The 20478-nt window shown below is 36.7% G+C and overlaps 1 protein-coding gene across 1 annotated transcript; it reads left to right on the top strand.

The window, feature by feature from the left end:
* The first annotated feature begins 187 nt into the window (after positions 1-187).
* On the top strand, positions 188-19912 carry ptpn9b (protein tyrosine phosphatase non-receptor type 9b). Its single transcript, XM_056256838.1, has 13 exons — positions 188-295; positions 2201-2344; positions 2459-2548; positions 7400-7524; positions 7615-7720; positions 11306-11416; positions 11547-12403; positions 12528-12624; positions 13712-13781; positions 13860-13938; positions 16077-16227; positions 18681-18888; positions 18967-19912. Exons 1-13 carry the CDS (start codon positions 263-265, stop codon positions 19188-19190), a joined length of 2295 nt encoding a protein of 764 aa, XP_056112813.1. The 5' UTR covers positions 188-262; the 3' UTR covers positions 19191-19912.
* Positions 19913-20478: the final 566 nt, after the last annotated feature.

Raw genomic sequence — 20478 nt, forward strand, 5'->3', positions numbered from 1 at the left:
ATTAGACCAGCTGATAATTGTTGTGCGAATAGAATGCCACAGATTTAGAACATCTATTCTGAAAAATAAACTTCTCCCAGTCTATTCTTCTTGTGCTTACTTAATTAATTTTTATAAATATCTTTTGTGCTAACTTTCAAGCATGGTTCAACTACATTATTGCGCATGCGCGTCCATCCTGATGCACGCTTGACTGGCACCAGCGGCGCGTTCCCGTCAGCAGAGAGGGCGCGCCCGTAGACGTTGCTGCTCAGGCTTCAAGATGGCGGAAGCCCTGACAACTCAAGAGGAGGTGGTAAGATACCTAAATATTTTCAGTAGTCCTTCGTCGATTCCGTGGCGTTTCACGCTGAGCCGCCACAAGCTCCTTTTTAGCATGTATTATGGTGATATGTCTGATAGTACTGTTTGTGGTTTATTTATTAACGCGAATCGCGGCCCTGTGGCTATTTTTTTAAGGTAGCTGAGGTTAATGCTAGCCGTGTTAGAGAGCTAACGACGCTAAATATTGAGCGCCTTATTAAATATTTATTGACAGTTATGATTGTAGATTTTTGGAGAACTGGTTTCTTGTATAACGACCCTTACATGTGTTGGACTGAACACCAGCTGTCTAGCAGCAAGTAATATTAGGTTTGCATACAACGTGAATGTGACTCGCGTTATCTAGTCTGTTTAGTCTTATTCCAGCATGACTGCATTAAATAAAAGCTATTATAACACAGTTCTGCGTCGGTGTCCTGTCAAATGTGTGGATATACGAATGCCCATGTCGCTGTCTGTAAATAACAGCGAACCGTGTGTGTGATGGCTCCAGTGCTGTAAAATGTAAGACAGGTAGTAACGTTAACCTGTCTCACCACCGTGTGAACACTCGTATATAGTGCTGGAGGTGCCATTTGTTCTGACTCGTTGAGGAAACGGTGTAATATGAGTGTAGCATAACGTCTGTCAACACGATCCGTCTCTCTTTACAGATGTCAGATCATCCTCCTGCTTCTGCACATGCGTTTGATTGAGTAGTATCATCTTTGGGCACTGCAGAAGTAAAAATTTTTTTTTTTTTTTTGCATTGGCAAAACTGGTTCATTTTTGGAAAAGCAGGTAATATGAGGTAGCTACTGTAGATACTAGACTGGAACGTTATTAGTGCATTAACTACTGGCATTCGATGTCTGGTAATATGGATAGCTAGAGGGTGGGATGTACAGTAATGTTATTTTAGCCTAGTAAATGTATAAACTACCTTTCTTATAAAGTTTGGGGTCAGTAAGATTTGTGAGTTTTTTTTTAATGAGAAGTCTCTTATGCTCACTAAGGCTGCATTTATTTGACCAAACATACAGTAAATAATCTAAAATATTATTACATTGTAAAATAACTCTTTTCTGTTTTAATGCAATTTATTCCTGTTATGGCGAAGCTGAATTTTCAGCATCATTACTCCAGTCTTCCGTGTCACATGATCCTTCAGAAATCCTTCTTATATGCTGATTTGCTGCTCAAGAAACATTTCTCATAGCAATGTTTAAAACATTTTTGTGGAAGCAAAGACAATTTATATTCAGGATATTTTGATTAATAGAAAGTTTCAAAGAACATCTTTTATTTGAAATATCTATTGTGTCCATCCATGCTGAATATAAGTATTAATTTAATTTTTTAAGTAAAATACTTTTTCAATGTACACTGAAATTATGACATAAAGATTGTCAAAGTTTACTAAAACTGTCTTAAAACAAATGCATTATTGGCAAGGCTGTTGGTAGATTTTGAGTCTGTTGGTTTGACATGGGAGAGTTAATATTTCTGTAATAATACCTGGAGAAAGCCATTCGTTAGGATTCCCTTTCATCTCAGTGTATTTTGCCAGAATAAACATTGACTTTTGAATGGCAGTCAATGAAAAGGATGCTGTTTGCAGCCAGATGGTGTCATGCTAATCAGCCAAACTTGGCCAAGGAGCACAGTTATTGGCCATTACGATCTCAGAATGCCAAATACCAACTGATTTATCAACAAGGTTTATATATTTTTATCATTAGTAATAGCGGCCAGACAAAATTAACACTATAGGAAAACATTTATTATAATAAATATACAAAAATAAAAAAGAGAAAAAAATAGATGCTGTGAATGGGATGTGTAACTGTCATTAACATGTTTTTTTAGATGAAATTTGTGTTTGTGTGTGCGCCAGGCGGTGGAGGAGTTTCTGGCTGAGCTGAGATGTCGGGAACAGTCTCAGAATGCAGATCTTGTCAGTCAGATGACAGCGGTTAAATTCCTCATGGCAAGAAAGTTTGATGTTTCCAGAGCCATTGACCTCTTCCAAGCTTACAAGGTACAGTAACTTAACATAAAAAGTGTGTGTGTGTGTGTGTAGTTGCTCGTATGATAACATTCAATATACTGTGAGAGAGTCCATTTACATTCTAACTCATGTGTGTGTCTGCAGAACACCAGAATAAAGGAAGGCATCTACAATATCAACCCAAACGAGGAGCCTTTAAGGAGCGAGTTACTCAGTGGGAAATTCACAGTTCTGGTGAGTGTGATTTCAGATGAACATAATGTGTGAACATTACTAATGAACAGATCAGCTTTTTGGATGCTGTTACCAGTTTCCTGTTGTTGTTTTTTTGTGGTCAGATCAGCTCTCGTTGTCAGATGTTAAAAACTATTTCAAACTATTTCAGATTTTGGACATTTTCAGTCATCTGATCAAATAGTACATCACTTACATTTGCATGAATGTAATGAACTTTCTAAAAAATTTGACAAAAATGCTGTGGGTACACTACTGCTTAAAAGTCTGGGGTAATTTAGCATTTAAAAAAAAGAAATATATATTTATATTTTATTATATTGGTAAGGACACATTAAATTGATCAAAAGTTAATACTTTTAAAATGTTACAAACGATTTGTATCTCAAATAAATGCTGTTTCTTTAAACTTTCTATTCATCAAACAATCCTAAAAAAAATATCATGGTTTCCACAAAATATTAAGCAGCACAATGTTTCCAACATTGATAATAATAAGAAATGTTTCTTAACTATAACATCTTCAGCATATTAGAATGATTTCTGTGATAAGGAATGATTCGTATCATGTGACACTGAAGACTTGAGTAATGGCTGCTGAATATAAGGAATAAATTACATTTTAAATGCATTAAAATAGCAAACAGCCGTTTTAAAATGTAATAATATTTCACAATATTGCTGTTTTTACTGTATTTCTGATCAAATAAATGCAGCCTTGGTGAGCATAAGAGACTTTTTTCAAAAACATAAAAAAATCCCAAACTTTTAAACGGTGGTGTATATCTGCATTTGCATTTTGTGAAAGACTGAAGAACGAAAGACACTCAGTAAGAAATCCAAACTTTGGCCAACTGCTACGACAAGAAGAATTTGGACACAATAATTTTTAATCACTTTCAGATTATGCGAAAGAAAAACTGCGCAAGTCGCAATCATTCATATTTACTGTTCCTGTAAATAAAGCAGAAAATAAAGGCCACCATCATTGCTAAAGTGACAGCGAAGGAAATTTAATCTCTGATATCACACCATCACACACAGAGCAGTTCCATGATCTTTGTTTAGTCTGGTCGTTACTGTTTGTTTCAGCCATTTTTCATTCAGGATCATGCTGTATACAGAGTTTGCTCAAGTGTTTGTGTAGGCAGGTCTGATGTATTCATCACATCTCAAACAGTTTTCACAGCACTGAGCATGCAAGAGAACTGTTCCAATGATATAAGGAATAATCAGTTTTAATGCAATCTCTACTACTTTAAACTGGTTGGCTACCTTGACTGGTTTAGTTATTTTTATTAGTTTTTTGCACAAATGTTAAATGTATACAACAATAGCAAGAAACTTCAATCCAAATACTGTGCAGGGAGAGGCAGAAAACCCAAAAGGGAGCCTCCCCTTAAACAACAAGGAAACTTTCAAATTAAAGAAAGGGCTAAACTATAATAACAAATATTTAAATGTATGTGACTGAATCAAATGAATTACAACATATATCGAAACCCCCCAAAAATATACATACCAAAAACAAACCCTGTAGGGCTCATATATTTTCCGTTGTTGTTGTTTATGTATTTATAAGACACAATTATTTGTAATTGTGTCTTATATATATTCCGTTGTTGTTGTTTATGTATTTATAAGACACAATTATTTGTAATTGTGTCTTATATATTTTTCGTTGTTGTTTATGAACAAAGAAATGATCCTTTATACATCTTTTATTATATATTAAAGATGAACATTTGCTTGCTAGATGGGATAAACCATTCCATAATTGAATACCCCTAAATCTTATTGAGTATGGACCTCTACAAGTGAGAAATTATGGAAGATGAAAATCTGTAGATTAACGAGTTAAGTGACAGTGAACCTGTGAATTTACTTTAAAATAGCCTACATCTTAAATTGCTCTGGAATGTTAACTACCTTCACTTGAATATATCTTATAAATGAAAACACATTTGAGAAATATTGATATCATAAATAGTAAGAACTTGAAGTTTCTGAAATAAAGGCGCAGATGAAGTAAATGCATTTGATTGGGTTGCAATCCTAACAAAACGTTCCTGAAGGATACATTTTTTTTTTTGAAGAGTAGTAGAAAATGTGCTTGCCCAAAGAATATTACAATATGAGAGATGGATAAATTAAACTATAGTAAAGAGTAAGAAGACATTCTGTAGTAACAAGATGCCTAACTCTCCTTATTATACCGGTAGGTTTATGTATTTTTCCGCTCACATAGTCAGCGTGTTCCCTCCAACTCAGGCTCTCGTCAACAAAAACTCCTAGGAATTTTGTAGTTGACACTTGAGGCACCTCAGTGGACTCAATTGTAATTTTTGATAAATCCTTAGGGTATAATTTTTTACCACTAAAATAATAAAATTAGATTTATTAATATTTGATAATTATTTAAATTAAACCAATTAGCATAATCAAATAAACTATCATTTACATTTTTAATACATTTCAAATTTGAATGAGAGAAAACACGTTGTGTCGTCAGCAGAGCCGGACAGTAACGGAGTACATTTACTTGAGTACAGTACTTAAGTACAATTTTGAGGGATCTGTACTTTACTCGAGTATCATTTTTGGGGAGTACTCATGACTTTACTCAAGTACATTTGAGAGGCAAATATTGTACTCTTTACTCCAATACATTTCTATCCATAACCGTGAGTACCCGAGTAAAAAAAAAAAAGTAAAAAAAAAAGAAAAATCTCGGAAACCCTCAATTTGTTGTTTCCCTCTCAAACGTGATTGGATTGTGCAGGCGCCACTGATTGGGACAGCCTATCAGCAATCACTTTCAGTTTTCCCGCCAAAGTCAACTCCATGGTCAGATTTTATATTACACATTAATGTAAACCAAGCATTTGGTTTGATGTTCTTGAGTATGTGGTGTGTTTAACACAGTCAGGTTCAAATGTGGCAGTGGCGTAGCCACGAGGGATTTCTGATTTCTTAAAAAAAAAAACTTTAGGAGGCAAAATATATTTTTACTGATTATGTGAATTACACTGCGCAAACCAAAGTAGGCTACTACCCAGCGAATGAAGAAGGGTTGGCGCTCAGTCTCCACAGTACATAAAATATTAATTTTGTTTTATTTTATTTTTCGGGTTTGCATTTATGAGGAAAAAACAATGTTATGGACGTGTTCTCCGTTACGGACGTGAGCGCTCTGAAAGCGGCATAAAAAATGCTTTAAAACTTTTACAGAGACATCAAACAGAAAACACAAAACCTTTCTTTAACCTGAATTTCATTTTGCATTAATTGTATCTTAATTTTAATCAATGTTTCATCAACCAACTGCCTGGGTTTAATAAATAAGAAGTAAATAGCAGACGATAGATAAGAAATGGAGGCGCCGGCACGTGAACTGGATCTCGTCTCATAAATGAACCGAAACTCAGTGTATAAGGTAGCCTACTTGCCTCACAGACATGTCTACTTTTAAACAGAAAAATTCAAAACGAAAGAAAACAGACGACAGATTGCTTTCTGCTTATGTAATCCGTATGAAATGTGCATTTCTCTCTGGCGCGTTCACTACTGAAGATCGCGAGTCAGCATCGTCAACTTCATCTAGCCGACACTGACAAAGAAAACACTTGTTTATTAACAAGTGTTTATTAATAAACAATTAAAATATCTCCTTGCTATATTTTACATTTTCATAATCATTCCTTTTGCCGGTTCTTTGTGACTGCTTTTAGGTGCTTTATTGGCAGCGCCACCCTTACATGTGGTGTGTGTGTGTGTGTGTGTTGTCCCCGCATTTAAAGATGGGACCCCCCCAAAATTAAATTAAATTAAATAAAGCAACATGGTAAAAAGATGAAAATGACTTGATTGTACTATTAACATTATTATTTTTCATAACTCCATGTAGGACGTTTCTGTGCATAAATGTAAGCACTGTGGCAGTAGATTAGTAATGCAATATTTAGAAAATCTACTCTTGTACTCTTGATACTCAAGTACTTTTAAAAACAAGTACTTTAGTACTTTTACTTAAGTAGACATTTGACTGTAGTACTTTTACTTGTACTTGAGTAAAATTTAGCAAGGGGTATCTGTACTTTTACTCAAGTAACAAAGCTCTGTACTCTGTCCGCCTCTGGTCGTCAGCAAACATTATTGGAGTAAGAATATTTAAAACATTTGACAAATCATTTATATAAATGAGAAAAAGTAGCCTAAGGGTCCAAGAATGTCTTCTATTAAAAATGTAATTTTTCAGCCATTTGGATGTAATATCATGAAAACCGTAGTTATACAGCTTTTCCAATAAAATAAAATAATGAACTGTATCAAAAGCTTTTGACAGATCTATAAAAATACTACATGTAAATTCATGGTTTTCAAGTGCAAGGGTAACCTTGTCAATCAGGTGAAGCAAAGCCATATAAGTAGAGTGATTTTTACGGAAACCATACTGATGTTTGTAAAGAATGAGATTTGAATCTAGATGAAAAAGAATCTGTTTATATACAATTCTCTCTAAAATTTGAGAAACATGGCAAAATAGATACAGGTCTATAGTTGTTAAAACATTGTGGATCATCTGCTTTAAACAGAGGAATAACTTGTGCTATTTTTAAATCTTCTGGCACAATGCCTGTTTTCAGAGACAGAGAAAAAATGTTAGCAAGTGGCTGCAATATTGAACATTTCACCTGTTTAAAAAAGCTTAATAGATCTCAATGTTTGTTTCACATGCACTTGCTGCTAATGTTTGTATGTATTAGTTACCAGTATGTTGTGTATGCATTAATTGCAAGTATGTTGTGTATGTAAGTTGTATATGCATTCATTTGGCTTCTTTGTGTATAGCCCGGCCGTGACGCGAAAGGTGCAGCTTTGGCACTTTTTACAGCACGTCTCCATCGGCCAGACCTCACTACCCATAAGGCTGTTCTTCAAGCCATTATATATCAGCTGGACAAGGCCATTGAGAGGTAAAATAGACCACATCCATAAATCTGATCAAATTTATTGTGGTTAACTGCTCTGCATCTTCATCTAAAACATATTTCTCTCCCCCTTAGTGTTCAGACACAGAGAGATGGGCTCATTTTCATCTATGATATGACTAACTCTACATATGCCAACTTTGACTATGAGCTTTGCGTCAAGATTTTGAATCTGCTTAAAGTAAGTGTTGTTATGCTGTCAAGACCATCTGTCTGTTTCACAGTGTGTTCATCAGTAGAACTCGGTGGGGTTTGGATTTGCTCTTTTGAGATCTATTAAGCTTTTCATCTGTCATCTGTATTTACTGTTATTAGGGCTGCCGTGATAACGGAATTACTGTAATACAAGCAACCGCCGCAACCACGCTGTTCATGTTTTGTTTTTTTACATTTACATTTTACATTTATTCATTTAGCTGATGCTTTTATCCAAAGCGACTTACAATTGCTATATATGTCAGAGGTCGCACGCCTCTGGAGCAACTAGGGGTTAAGTGTCTTGCTCAGGGACACATTGGTGTCTCACAGTTTTATAAGGCTATCCCATTCTTCTTTTACACTTCATGCATGTGTACTGAATGTTAAATAAGTTAATGATAACAAGAGTGAAGAATGTATTTTTTCCCGGCCAACTGGCTCTTTTTTTAATTAAGACTCCGTGTACAATTGTGATTTGTACAGAGGATCCATAGATTTGTACTAAACAAGCCTAAACAGACAGAGAGTGAGAGATCGACTGAGTAGGTGCGATTACCTGCGTCTGTCCTTCTTCAGGTCAAGGCATATATTTGTGAAAGAAAAAAAAGTTTGCCATGTCTGAAGAGGAAAGCAAAATCTTTGTCGTAGCATCCCGTCAACGTTTAAGGATATTTCCCATGAATGGCATCAGTGCTGGCCTATGCATTGAATCAATGCCATTGGTCTCTATGAAGTGAAGCGTCACTCAAAGACCGTCCCTGGCCGCCACCTAGTGGCGTAACAATGTAACCTGTACTGACTGACAGCCTGTCTAGAAAACGCAGAGACTAGCAGTGCTGATCCTGGTGAAATATCAGCAATCTTAGAAATCCTCTCATCCATTTTAGATACGAGGAACAGAACTGTTATACATGCATATGACAATAGCCCAACAAGCTATTTGTCCGGTTTCTATTCTGTTATGTGGACCCTTATTTTGACATTTTGTTCTGTGTCCTTTAGTTCCTGTTTCCCCGCTCTGTTTAGTTTTGGTTTCATTGGTTAGTTACTAATTATGTCTTCGTATGTTTCTATAGTTACGTATTAGACATACTAGACAGTATGTGATTTGTACAGAGACAGTATGTCTAGTTTACTTTCCTTTGTTCTACCCGTTTATATAGCTCTGCCTCTGTGTTTCAGTTGTTCTTGGTCAGTTCTCGTTTATGCATTGCGTGTTTTGCATTATTGTCCTGCATGTTCATTCAGAATGTTTGGATTATTAATAAAGCCTGTTTTTTTTGTTTTTTAATCTCCTTCATCTTGGTGCCTGCTGACCACATTGTAACACTTATTCATATAGCAAAAATAAATAAATGATAAATGTAAAAAATGTAGATAATATTGCATATCGTGAAATTGAGCCACTCAAAATCACCACTAGAAATTCCTTCACCGCGACAGCCCTAACTGTTATACTCGTAATTATTGGAGAACTGGAGCTTTATTAATATTCAATAACATACAAGAAGGGCTGGTGATGCATTGCATTTTTAGAATATATCATATAACAGCATTTTACATATCGCTATGATTTTATTTACTTCCTTGCTACTTCCTTGAAAATCGTTGGTTTTCTTGCAACTGGCAAGGGTGTCAAAGGGTTTGTAATAGTGTCTGAGTTCAGTTGCAAAAGCTACTGAATATTTTAGTGAACAAAAGGTTGATAATATTGCTTTTTGCTATGTTACTTTTGTTCTTATGTAACATTCAAAAGTTTGGGGTCTCTAGTTTTTGAAAGAAGTCTCCTGTACTCACCGAGACTGCATTTATTTGAACAAAAATACAGTAAACAGTAATATTTTTTAATATTTTGTACAACTTAAGTAATTGATTTCATTTTTTATATATTTTAAAATGTAATATTCCTCTGGCAAATCTGAATTTTTTTTAGCATCATAACTCCAGTCTTCAGTGGCACATGATCCTCCAGAAATCTTCAGATTTCTCAGAAATATGCTGATTTGCTGCTCAAGAAACTTTTATTATTATAAATGTTAAACACAGTTGTGCCGCTTAACGTTTTTGTGGAAACCGTGATACATTTTTTCAGGATTCTTTGATTAATTAATTTAAAATAGCAATCTTTAGTGACAATATAAAGGTCTTTTTTGTCACTTTTGACTAATTTAATGCTTCTTTGCTGGATAAAAGTTTAGATTCCTTTCAGATTCAAACAAAAAAACATACTGACCCTCATTTTAATGGTACTGTAAATGAGTACTAGTGCTGATTTAATAAAAAAAAAACTGGCTAATTTCCAGTGTTTTAGTTCTTGCATTTTGAATCTTCTACTTGGAAACAGTGGTTTGTTTGGTTCCTCTGGTTGAAAAAAGTGGCAATGGAGGAAATAATGACCAGATCTTGAGAAATTTCTTGAACAATGTTATTGTTCAAGTCGTTGAGTCCTGCTATTTAGGGAGACTGTTGACCTTAGAAGGATTATTCTGAGAGTGCAACATGAGACAAAGTCTCTTTGCTTTGTCCAGAAATGGACTCTGTAGACAAACATTTTAGTAGAAAGAGACAAGCCTTTTTTGTTCAAGCATTACAATGCCCCTGTGCACATAGCGAGATCCATTAATAGATTATTTAATGAGTTTTGTGTGAAAGAACTTGACTGGCCTGCACAAAACGTGGAACTGAACTTCACTGAACACCTTTGGGATGAATTGGAACACAGACTGCAGTCCAGAAGCCATCACTCATCTTCACTGCCTGGCCTCGCTGATGCTGTAGTCTCTGAATGGGAGAAAGTCCCCAACATAATGCCTTCCCAGAATAGTGAAAGCTGCAGCAAAGAGGGGATGAATCGCTTATTAATGCAGATGGTTTAGCAAGCACATGAGTTTGTAGGCATACGCCATATGGCTAGCCTACACACTTTAAGGCATATAGTGTATTCAAAGATAATCCACCAGTGAAAAATTTGAGTCTGTAAGTTCTTAAAAAAAAAATACATTTTAAAACTTTATTCAGCAAGGACACATTAAATTAATCAAATGTGACCGCAAAGACATTTACATTTTTATAAAATATTTGTATTTCAAATTAATAAACTTTCTATTCAAAGTATCCTGGAAATGTTTTATCACAGTTTCCACAAAAATATTAAGCAACACATGTTTTCAACACAGATATTTCCTGAGCAGCAAATCAGCATATTAAAGTGATATGTGAAGGGTCATGCGAGATTAGTAAATTAAAGGCCGTTCACACCAAGGATGATAACTATACAAATTCAGCTTTGCCATCACAGGAATAAATCAACTAGAAAAGTTATTTTAAATTGTAATAATTTTTCACACAATTATTATTTTTTACAGTATATTTGATCAAACAAAGGCAGCCTTCATGAGCATAAGAGACTTATTTTAAAAACATTTAAAAGTCTTACTGACCTGAAACTTTTGAACCATTGTGTATGTTTAGGATTTTTTAGATGGTTTGTTTAATGGGTGGGTCTGTGAATGGAAATACCACAGTCCTTTGTGTATTGTGCTTACTGTCTGTCTTTTTTGTGATTTAGGGGGCTTTCCCTGCTCGTCTGAAATGCGTCTTCATTGTGTCGTCTCCGCTGTGGTTCCGAGCACCGTTTGCGGTACTCCGTCTGTTTGTGAGAGAGAAACTGAGAGAGAGGGTATGTCTAGAGCTCTGTATGACTGAATATACAAACATTAAACTCTTTGAAAACTCTTGGAAGGTTTCAATAATTTGAATGTGATTGCTTATTTATATTTATGTGAAAAAAAAATTCTCTACCTCTGCAGGTGTGCACTGTAAGAGCCCACGAACTGGTTAATCACATCCCGGTCAGCTCCCTTCCAGAACATTTGGGTGGCTCGTCACAGTATAGTCACATTGCCTGGATCCAGTCCTGTGTCAACTCCAGCCCCAATAACCCCAATAACTCTTCCTACGTCACTGCGGACTGCTTGGGCAGCCTGCTCCGCTCCTACTCCATGGAGCATGGGCAGAACACCTCAGCTGACCCCTTAACTGCCAATACTTCTGGGGCCACCCTCCTGGGGGACGGACTGAACTCGAACTGCACCTTACTAGATGACGGCAATGCCAACCTGCAGAACCACAGGGCAGCAGGGCACACGCATTGGAATGGCTCTGTGCTGCCAGGTTCCGGGGGCATTTCGGGGTCCAACGCCAATGCCGTCAATGGCCGTGGCCGTCAGCCGCCCCCACAGTCAGACACGCCACCAGACACGCCCCTACATCACAAACACACAGCCGGTGCTATATTACCAAGGGGGGGAGGGACTATGGGTGTGGAAGGAGCATGTTTAGACGACAGTAGGCAGTGTGGCAATGGTGCTGAGGACAGCCAACAGGAAATGGAGTTTCTGGAAGAGGAAGTGGATGGAGATGGCATTCCACCCCTCCCACTGAAATCAAGGCCGCCACCCCTCCATCACAGCCCCAATCCAGATATGAGCTGGTTTCCAGGAACGACGACGGAAGCGGCTGCGTTGTCGGTGCACTTGGCTGAGCCAGGCGGAATGAGCCTGCAGGATCTGGTGCAGCACGTGAAACGCAAAAAGAAGAAGGGCATTTATCAGGAGTACGAGGAGATCCGCAAGGAACCTCCTGCTGGAACCTTTGACTACTCTAAGTAAGTGACATTTGCATTTGGGTATTTGACATATTATAAACTTCTTTGTCTGTAAATGTATTTGACGATACATTCACAGACCAATAAGTGTTTGCTTGTATAAATATGATATTTATTCTGACAGGAAAACCTCTAACCAGATAAAGAATCGCTACAGTGACGTCCTTTGCCTTGACCAATCACGCGTTCGACTCTGTCCGCTCAATGATGAGGACGACGAGGTCAGAGTAATGCCCATTTCCCCTTGTGATGATCTTCATGGTTGTCATTGTTCATTGCAGTCATATTATAGTATTATTTATGTGTTTAATATTAGCTTCTATATTTTTTTACTTTTAATCTTAGTAAATTTATGTGTGTAATGCTAGGGATGCACTGAAACCGAAAATTCTGGATGCACTTGGCTGAAAACCGAAACCGAGAAGGACTTTAAAATTATTATTAATTTCTTATTTTAAATTCATCTTTTTTTGTATAATTGTATTAGTATTAGACTTTTTAATTAAATTCAATAATTATATTGAATCTGAATTTAAAAAATACAAGCCAATAAAATAAAAATTACCATACTTTTATTTGAAGTAACACCAAAATGCTTCAACTTACATGCTCTGTAGGGCTGTGCGATTTGGGGAAAATATCTAATTGTGATTTTTCTGACCGATATTGCGATTTGATTTGCAATTAAATTTTTTAAAGTCAAGTTTCAGCTCAATATTCTCAATAGTGTGCAGCACACACTCTAAATTAAAGGAGTACAACATGCCTTTAATTTTAGAACCCCTCCACTACCTTGTAGTCTAGCAGATGCAGTGTGCCCACTATTAAAACAACTGCAAAAAGCACTTATTGTCATACAGAGCTGCATAAGTGCAGTTATTCAACAACCACAATTAATAGGCTATAGTCCAGATCCATGTTTGGATTTATTGCAGTTCATCATTGAGAAGGTTTGATCGCGGATTTCGATTTTTTTCCCTGACAAAAACAGTGTGAGAATTTGGTCAAGCTTTAATATTTTTAACTTCATATAGTCTTGGCTTTTTTCATCAACGATATTGCATGTTTATTTAGTCACAGGGGCGTATATTTTTGACACAGGCATATTATATTATTGCTGGGGCACATATTTTCTGCCTTTTTCCTCTTTCGGCCAAAAACCATACATTGTCGGCGGCCAGAATTTCGGTGCATCCCTTCCAATGTTTATGTATTTTCTGCTTTATATTAATTACTGAAAACAATTTTTAATAGTACTAGTTTTATTATTATTAAATAATTCATTAATTATTATTTTATTTTATATAGACGTCTGACTACATCAACGCTAGTTTCATGGATGGTTACAAGAGGAGTAATGCTTACATCGCTACTCAGGGTGAGACTTTGTTTTCACAACTAAACATGTTTTTGTGAAGTACACATACAGTAAATGTGAAATTTTGGCTTGTTTCAGGGCCTTTGCCAAAAACATTTGGAGACTTTTGGCGAATGGTGTGGGAGCAAATGGTTTTAATCATTGTTATGACTACAAGGTTAGTTTCCTTCTATAAAAAGTTATATTGCTTTTCCTTTAAGATCTTTTTTTTAATGATGCTTTAACAGGATTTTGGGCACAATAATAAACGGCTGCTGCAACTTACAAATACAATACCGTTCAAAAGTTTTGGGTCAGTAGTTTGCTTTTTTTTCAGCAAGGATGCATGAAATTGATCAAAAGTGACAGTAAAGACTTAAAGGTGCCCTAGAATGTGTTGAAATAATATTTTAATTTTGTCTCTTATATCTACATAGAGGGTATGTGGCTTATTTAAGGGCATTTAAAATGTCCAGATATGGTTTTACAGGTCCATTTTCAACTCTAGAAATTGGCCCTAGAATGAAATGGTCGTGTTTTTACCTTATTTGGAAGGGTCACTCATGAATAGTAATGAGGAGTTCTGATCTGATTGGCTGTTTCACTGCGGCCTCATTGTGTTCAAAGACAGCTGTGTTCAAGACGATAGGATCATCTGTTTGGCAGCCTACATCATTAGTATGCAAGGGCTGTGGTGCACTCTGAATGACAAGCATGCAAAATAATCATACGTCAGTTTTCAAAAATTAAAACATTTTTAACCAATGGACTAACGCTAGATGCCTTGTCAAATAAATAGCTTCAACTTATGTGGTGGAGAATGTGACGTTAGCTAGAAGGATCGAGTGAGCTAACATTATCTGTGAGCAACTAAACTAACGTAGTTAGCCCCTGACGTGTTGTTGATGAAATAGTCGAAAGTAAAATCATTTGACAAAAGGGAATTTACACGTGTATCTACAGTATTATTTTGTAGATTTATATGACAACACAGGCAAGAAATATTAACCTCAGTGTAAATTCTTTGTCATACTATTTAGTTATGTATGCTCGTTACTTGGAGTTTGCTATTTGTTACTGTACTAGGATCTTGCGCTGGATCTAGATAACAGTGTAAATTATCGTTAATAAAATCACTAACTTACTTAACGCTTGCGGGAATATAGTTGGAATTGAATCACGTGACCTACATATGACCATTGTTCCTTCTGAAATTGTGTGCAAATTATATAATGATGACGTGAATAAAAACGAAACGAAACTTCCGATGATTCGGCTGCGCAGTTCCGCCTGGCATTGAACATGGGCTGGCATATGCAAATTTTTGGAGGCGTACATATTAATGATCCCGACTGTTGCATCACAGCCGGTGTTATGTGGAGATTCGCCTATTTTTCAGGGGTGTTTTTCAAAAACGAGATTTAAATAAGAAGGAGAAAACAATGGTGTTTGAGACTCACTGTATGTCATGTCCATGTACTGAACTCTTGTTATTTAACTATGCCAAGATAAATTCAATTTCAAATTCTAGGGCACCTTTAAACATTTTTACAAAATATTTCTATTTCAAATAAATGCTGTTTGTTTGAATAGTTGAACTTACTATTCATCATAGAATCCTGAAAGCATCATGATTTTTACAAAAATATTGAGCAGCACAGTTGTTTTCAACATTGGTAGTAATAAGAAATGTTTCTTGAGCACCAATCAGCATATTAGAATGATTACTGAAGGATCATGTGACTGAAAATTGAAGTAATGGCTGCTGAAAACTCAGCTTTGCCATCACAGAAATAAATGACCTTTTAAAATATTAAAATAGAAAACAGTTTAATAATATATTTCACAATATTACTGTTTTGGTCTATTTTTGATTGAATAAATGCAACCATGGTTCTTTCGAACCAACATTATAACATTTTACTGACCCCAAACTTTTAAACGGTAGTGTACTGGTTTGTCAAATACTTCAATTAAAAAAGCTTTGTTGTTTTTTAATTTAATCTAACACATTCCAAATTAGCTCTAAAAAGAAATTTGACACACAAAATGATTGCTCTCCCTTTCTTCATGCTGTCCATTTTCTTTGACATGCCATTCAAATTGTGGTAGAATTATATTGTTGCAGCCCTATGATAGTTATATACATTTTATGCAGTTGAATGACAGAAATAGTCATTTAAACAATATGAATTGATCATAGAATGTTTGTCCTTTTATTCCATTTATTTATCTGTTGTCTTCATCATATTAGGATTAATGTCTAGTAAAGAAGACCAGTATAATTCTTGACATTCTTATCTTTGTCCATCTCAGAGTTGTGGAGCGAGGCCGAGTGAAATGCGGACAGTACTGGCCATTAGAGGCTGGCCGCACTGAGGATTATGGGTACTTTTTGGTGAGAAATGTCCATATTGAGATGTTTCAGGACTTTAAGCTATCACACTTGGAGCTCTTCAACACTCAGGTCAGTCCCTCAGTCTCTGTTTTTATCTTTTGTTGCCTATATATTCTTTTTACTGTTTTTATTAGGGCTGGGCATTGACAAATTTCACGATTCGATTTCTGTTCATAAGCTTGTGATTCGATTCAGATATATTTGATTCCGTTAATTTTTCTCTCTTAGCTGGTACATTACTATAATATTAAAGGTTAAAATGCAAAAACTATAATTTTTGCAATTATATGCAAAAATTGAATATAATTGCAATTGCATTTATATTAATATAGTATAATAATATGAATAGTCTATGAATGGCTTTCCTGAGGTAAATGTAATGTTACGAGATTGTTCTCGAGCTGTTTTATTGACGTCTGTCCCTGGTTGAAACACTGATTGAGCGATTACACAAGACATGATGCATTTCAGTAAGTTGTTCTGTAACTTTCAACATACTTTCTGATGTTCATTCATGTTTATTTTATGCTGTAACTAGTAGTAAAGAGCAAGAGATGATCGGTTCACGTGCCACTTCAACTGAGGCGCTACAGCGATTTCTCATATGAAAGAGCGCCAAAACCACATTTATTGTTTGAATTTAGTAGTAAAATTTTAGTAGTTTCATATCAAAAGTAACCTGCTCTGTCTTGTCTGCCGGTACGTTGTCAGTGTCCTCTTTGCTCTGCGATGTATTTGGGCGTGTGGCATGAGAACAGTGTTGTTGCTTTTTGTAGGTTTGTAAAATTTTCCCTTACTCAACTGGTTTGGTTTTGTTTGCACTGTCTTCTGTTGGAGTGCTACAGCGCCCCACTGATCAAAACGCGTTATTGCAGGCCTTTAAATTAGGCCATTTGAGATAGACTATTCAACAACAAAAATAATTGTCGACTAATTGTTTCAGCCCTATTTACCAGCTGATAACTCATGAAGTGCTTATAAAATGTGTAAAGGAGTGAAAACAGCAGCAGGAATCATTGCGCACACAAATGAAGATCTGTCGTAAGGAGACAGTGTTTCTGATGCCTGTGTCGAACCGTAATGGGCAATGTAGCTTCTATGACGAGAAAGGAACGAGAAGGTTTGCTTGAGCATTCTGTCCTTTTTAGGATCGCATCTTGTGACATCGCATACTATTTTTGGTTTGTTTAGATGTCCTTGCATTCATTTTTCAGTCAAACCACACCAAGGTTCTGTTGGCAGCGTTCAGACTTATTTAAATGAACTGCACTAACAGAGCAATGGCGCTAAAGTTCGTTTCAATTGAATCAAACCTGCCAAGAGTGAACACCCTTAGATCACACACTTATTGTGTAGTTACAAGTAGGGATGCACGGTATTGGATTTTGGCCGATATTTGATTTTTGATTTCAAACTAATTATGCCCGATACCGATATATATATGCAAAAAAAGCTTATGAAAGCTTCTATTAAAGTTCTCAGTCAAGAGCAGTGAGTGATTTCCTCTGTGTTTTGTTGTTTTATTAACATTAAAGGGATAGTTCTCCCAAAAATGTAAATTGTCATCATTTACTCTCTCAAGTTTCTTTCTTCTGTTGAAAATAAAAGTTATTTGGAAGAATGTGGCTAACCAAACAGTTGCTGTACTCCAGTGACTTCCATAGTATATTTAAGCACAAGAAAGAAATGAATACAGGTTTGGAACAACATTAGAGTGAGTAAATAATGACAATTTTTATTTCTGGGTGCAGTATCTCTTTAAGGACAAGCGGCAGCATATTATTACTGTCTCTTTAAGAACTGCACGCGACGCGTCTAATATACACGCATTTGACAAGCAGATTTTCACTTTAGACATAACCAACTTTATGTAAACCTTGTGTGTATTTGACAGTATCAGCACAATAAGACTCGAAAGATTAGTCCAGTATGCAGGCGCTGTGACAGGCTTTAGTTCCTGTGAGCGTCGGGTGTAACGCGCTCAGAAAAGCGGATGTTAGAACAGCGCATCAGCACGTGACGTGAATGACATGTTTAACTAGCAAGACTTTGACGCACATGCAAATAATGAACTTTTGTGAATTGCAGTGTCCCGTGAGTGTAACTCTACCTCTGCGTTTACATGTGATGTGATGTGAATGTACGTCGCGTTGTACAGTATGTTGAGATGAAGGCGCCAGAATTGAACTGATAGAATGCACGATACTATGATTTTTCTTCAAAAGCAGATCGTGGAGAGACATTTTAATCGTCCACTATCAAAAACCGCGTGAGACGCACACCCCTAGTTGGAAGTTTAAGTTGCTGGCCTTCATGCTTCGTGCGCATAGGAAACACGCCATCCTATCGGCAAGGCTCATCGTATCGGTGGTCATTGATGGTCATTTTAAGCTTTTATCGGCCGATACCGATGTTGTCCCGATATCATCGTGCATCCCTAGTTACAAGGGATACATTGAGGCCTTTTATATGTATGTTAATGTCTATAATAATGTAAATGACAGTACAAGCTTCTCTTTCAGACAGGGGAATGTAGGGAAGTGTCTCAGTATCTCTACATGAGCTGGCCAGATTTTGGTGTTCCGAAGTCGGCGTCAGCCATGTTGGATTTCCAGGCACACGTGAAACGGAGACAAGAGTCCTCATTACGAACACTGTATCCTGATTGGACGGGCCCCCCAGGAGGCCCCCCAGTGGTGGTGCACTGCAGTGCAGGCATCGGCAGAACAGGTGAGCCTACATTCTTTATCTAATTTCTTAACTGCACTATAGTGTGTCTTACAAGCTTTCTCTATTCTTCTCCCTCAGGCACGTTTTGTACTTTAGACATTTGTCTCTCCCGTCTGGAGGACATCGGGACAGTGGACATTAAGCAGACGGTGCGTCGCATGCGGACGCAGCGTGCCTTCAGCATCCAAACCTGGGACCAGTACTACTTCTGCTACAAAGCAGTGATCGAGTACGCCCAACAGAGCGGCCTGCTGCAGCCCGTGGAGTGGTCCGACACAGAGCTGGAGACCGACAGCGAGTGAATCGGGGGAAAAACAGAACTCGCACGAGAGGGCGCAAGAGGCACAGAAGGAAAAGAAGTGGTCTTTTCCCCTCTCTGGGCTACAGGTAGAGACTCCACTGCCACCTCTTTTCTTCCGAGGAAGATGCGGAGATAAAGAAACGAGGAGCGGAGGATGCTTTTATCCTGCCACTTTTCAAGCCCTTCTTTTTACTCTGATCTGGACGAGATCAGAGACTGTGGCTTGGTGTACGAGTTGTAGCATTTTTTTATACATCTAAATCTAAATACTGACTTGCACATGTGGAATGACAAACTTGAAAAATCCAGTTTATCGTATTACCTGCTCAAAGTGTTGTCGAAATTCAATATCACTCAACTTGGGGTTAAATTGACACTTTTTATCAAAGTGTAAGAACATAAAACTTGAATATTTTTTTTTTTTTCTCTCTTCTCCGTCACATTTAAATAGCAATTTATTTGTGTCTGAACAGGTTCCAACAGTTTTCTTTCCTTTTTTATTATTTGTGTACTTCACCGTTAAACTAATCTTCAAGCCAAAGGTATGGTGTCGAATGCTTGGATGTATCCGTAATGATCGTTGTGACTTAAACCCTTGTATATCTTGTAATATACATTTATATATTGTGCATAACAACCTTTGAAAAGCCTTGTTTTAATATAATACTCTTAACTTTCTTCAGAATTATGTGTATCTATATACACATCTCTCTCTCTCTCTCTCTCTCTCTCTCTCTCTCTCTCTCTCTCTCTCTCTCTCTCTCTCTCTCTCTCTCTCTCTCTCTCTCTCTCTCTCTCTCTCTCTCTCTCTCTCTCTCTCTCTCTCTCTCTCTCTCTCTCTATATATATATATATATATATATATATATATATATATATATATATATATGAATATATGTATATATGTATAAGAATATGTTGGGTTAAAACAAAAGGAAAAGAGGAGGAACACAACTATGTTATATATGGTGTATCTTGGTGACTGTTCTGGAGGTCCTGCCGTTTTATTTTTTAACTTACCGTAGTCCGTGATTATCCAGCCTTAATGCAGGGCATCTATCATTCACAGAGCGTCTCAACTGTTAGATTCTCTCTGAATTCTGGCCCTTAACCTTCAATCACTGCCTTGCTCCCTCTAAAGTACGAACTTTGACGAACTCAGCTGTTTTTTTTTTGTTTTTTTTGTACCTAAAAAAACAAAACAAGAAACTATGAGCCCCAAGTTGAAGTATCCTGAGCCGCACGGACACTAATTCTGTTACCACGATTTTCTAAAGTGTTCCGTTCTG

Source organism: Rhinichthys klamathensis, unplaced genomic scaffold (assembly GCF_029890125.1).
Source record: "Rhinichthys klamathensis goyatoka isolate OS25496 unplaced genomic scaffold, OSU_Roscu_1.1 h1tg000133l_1, whole genome shotgun sequence".
Classification (NCBI taxonomy): domain Eukaryota; kingdom Metazoa; phylum Chordata; class Actinopteri; order Cypriniformes; family Leuciscidae; genus Rhinichthys; species Rhinichthys klamathensis.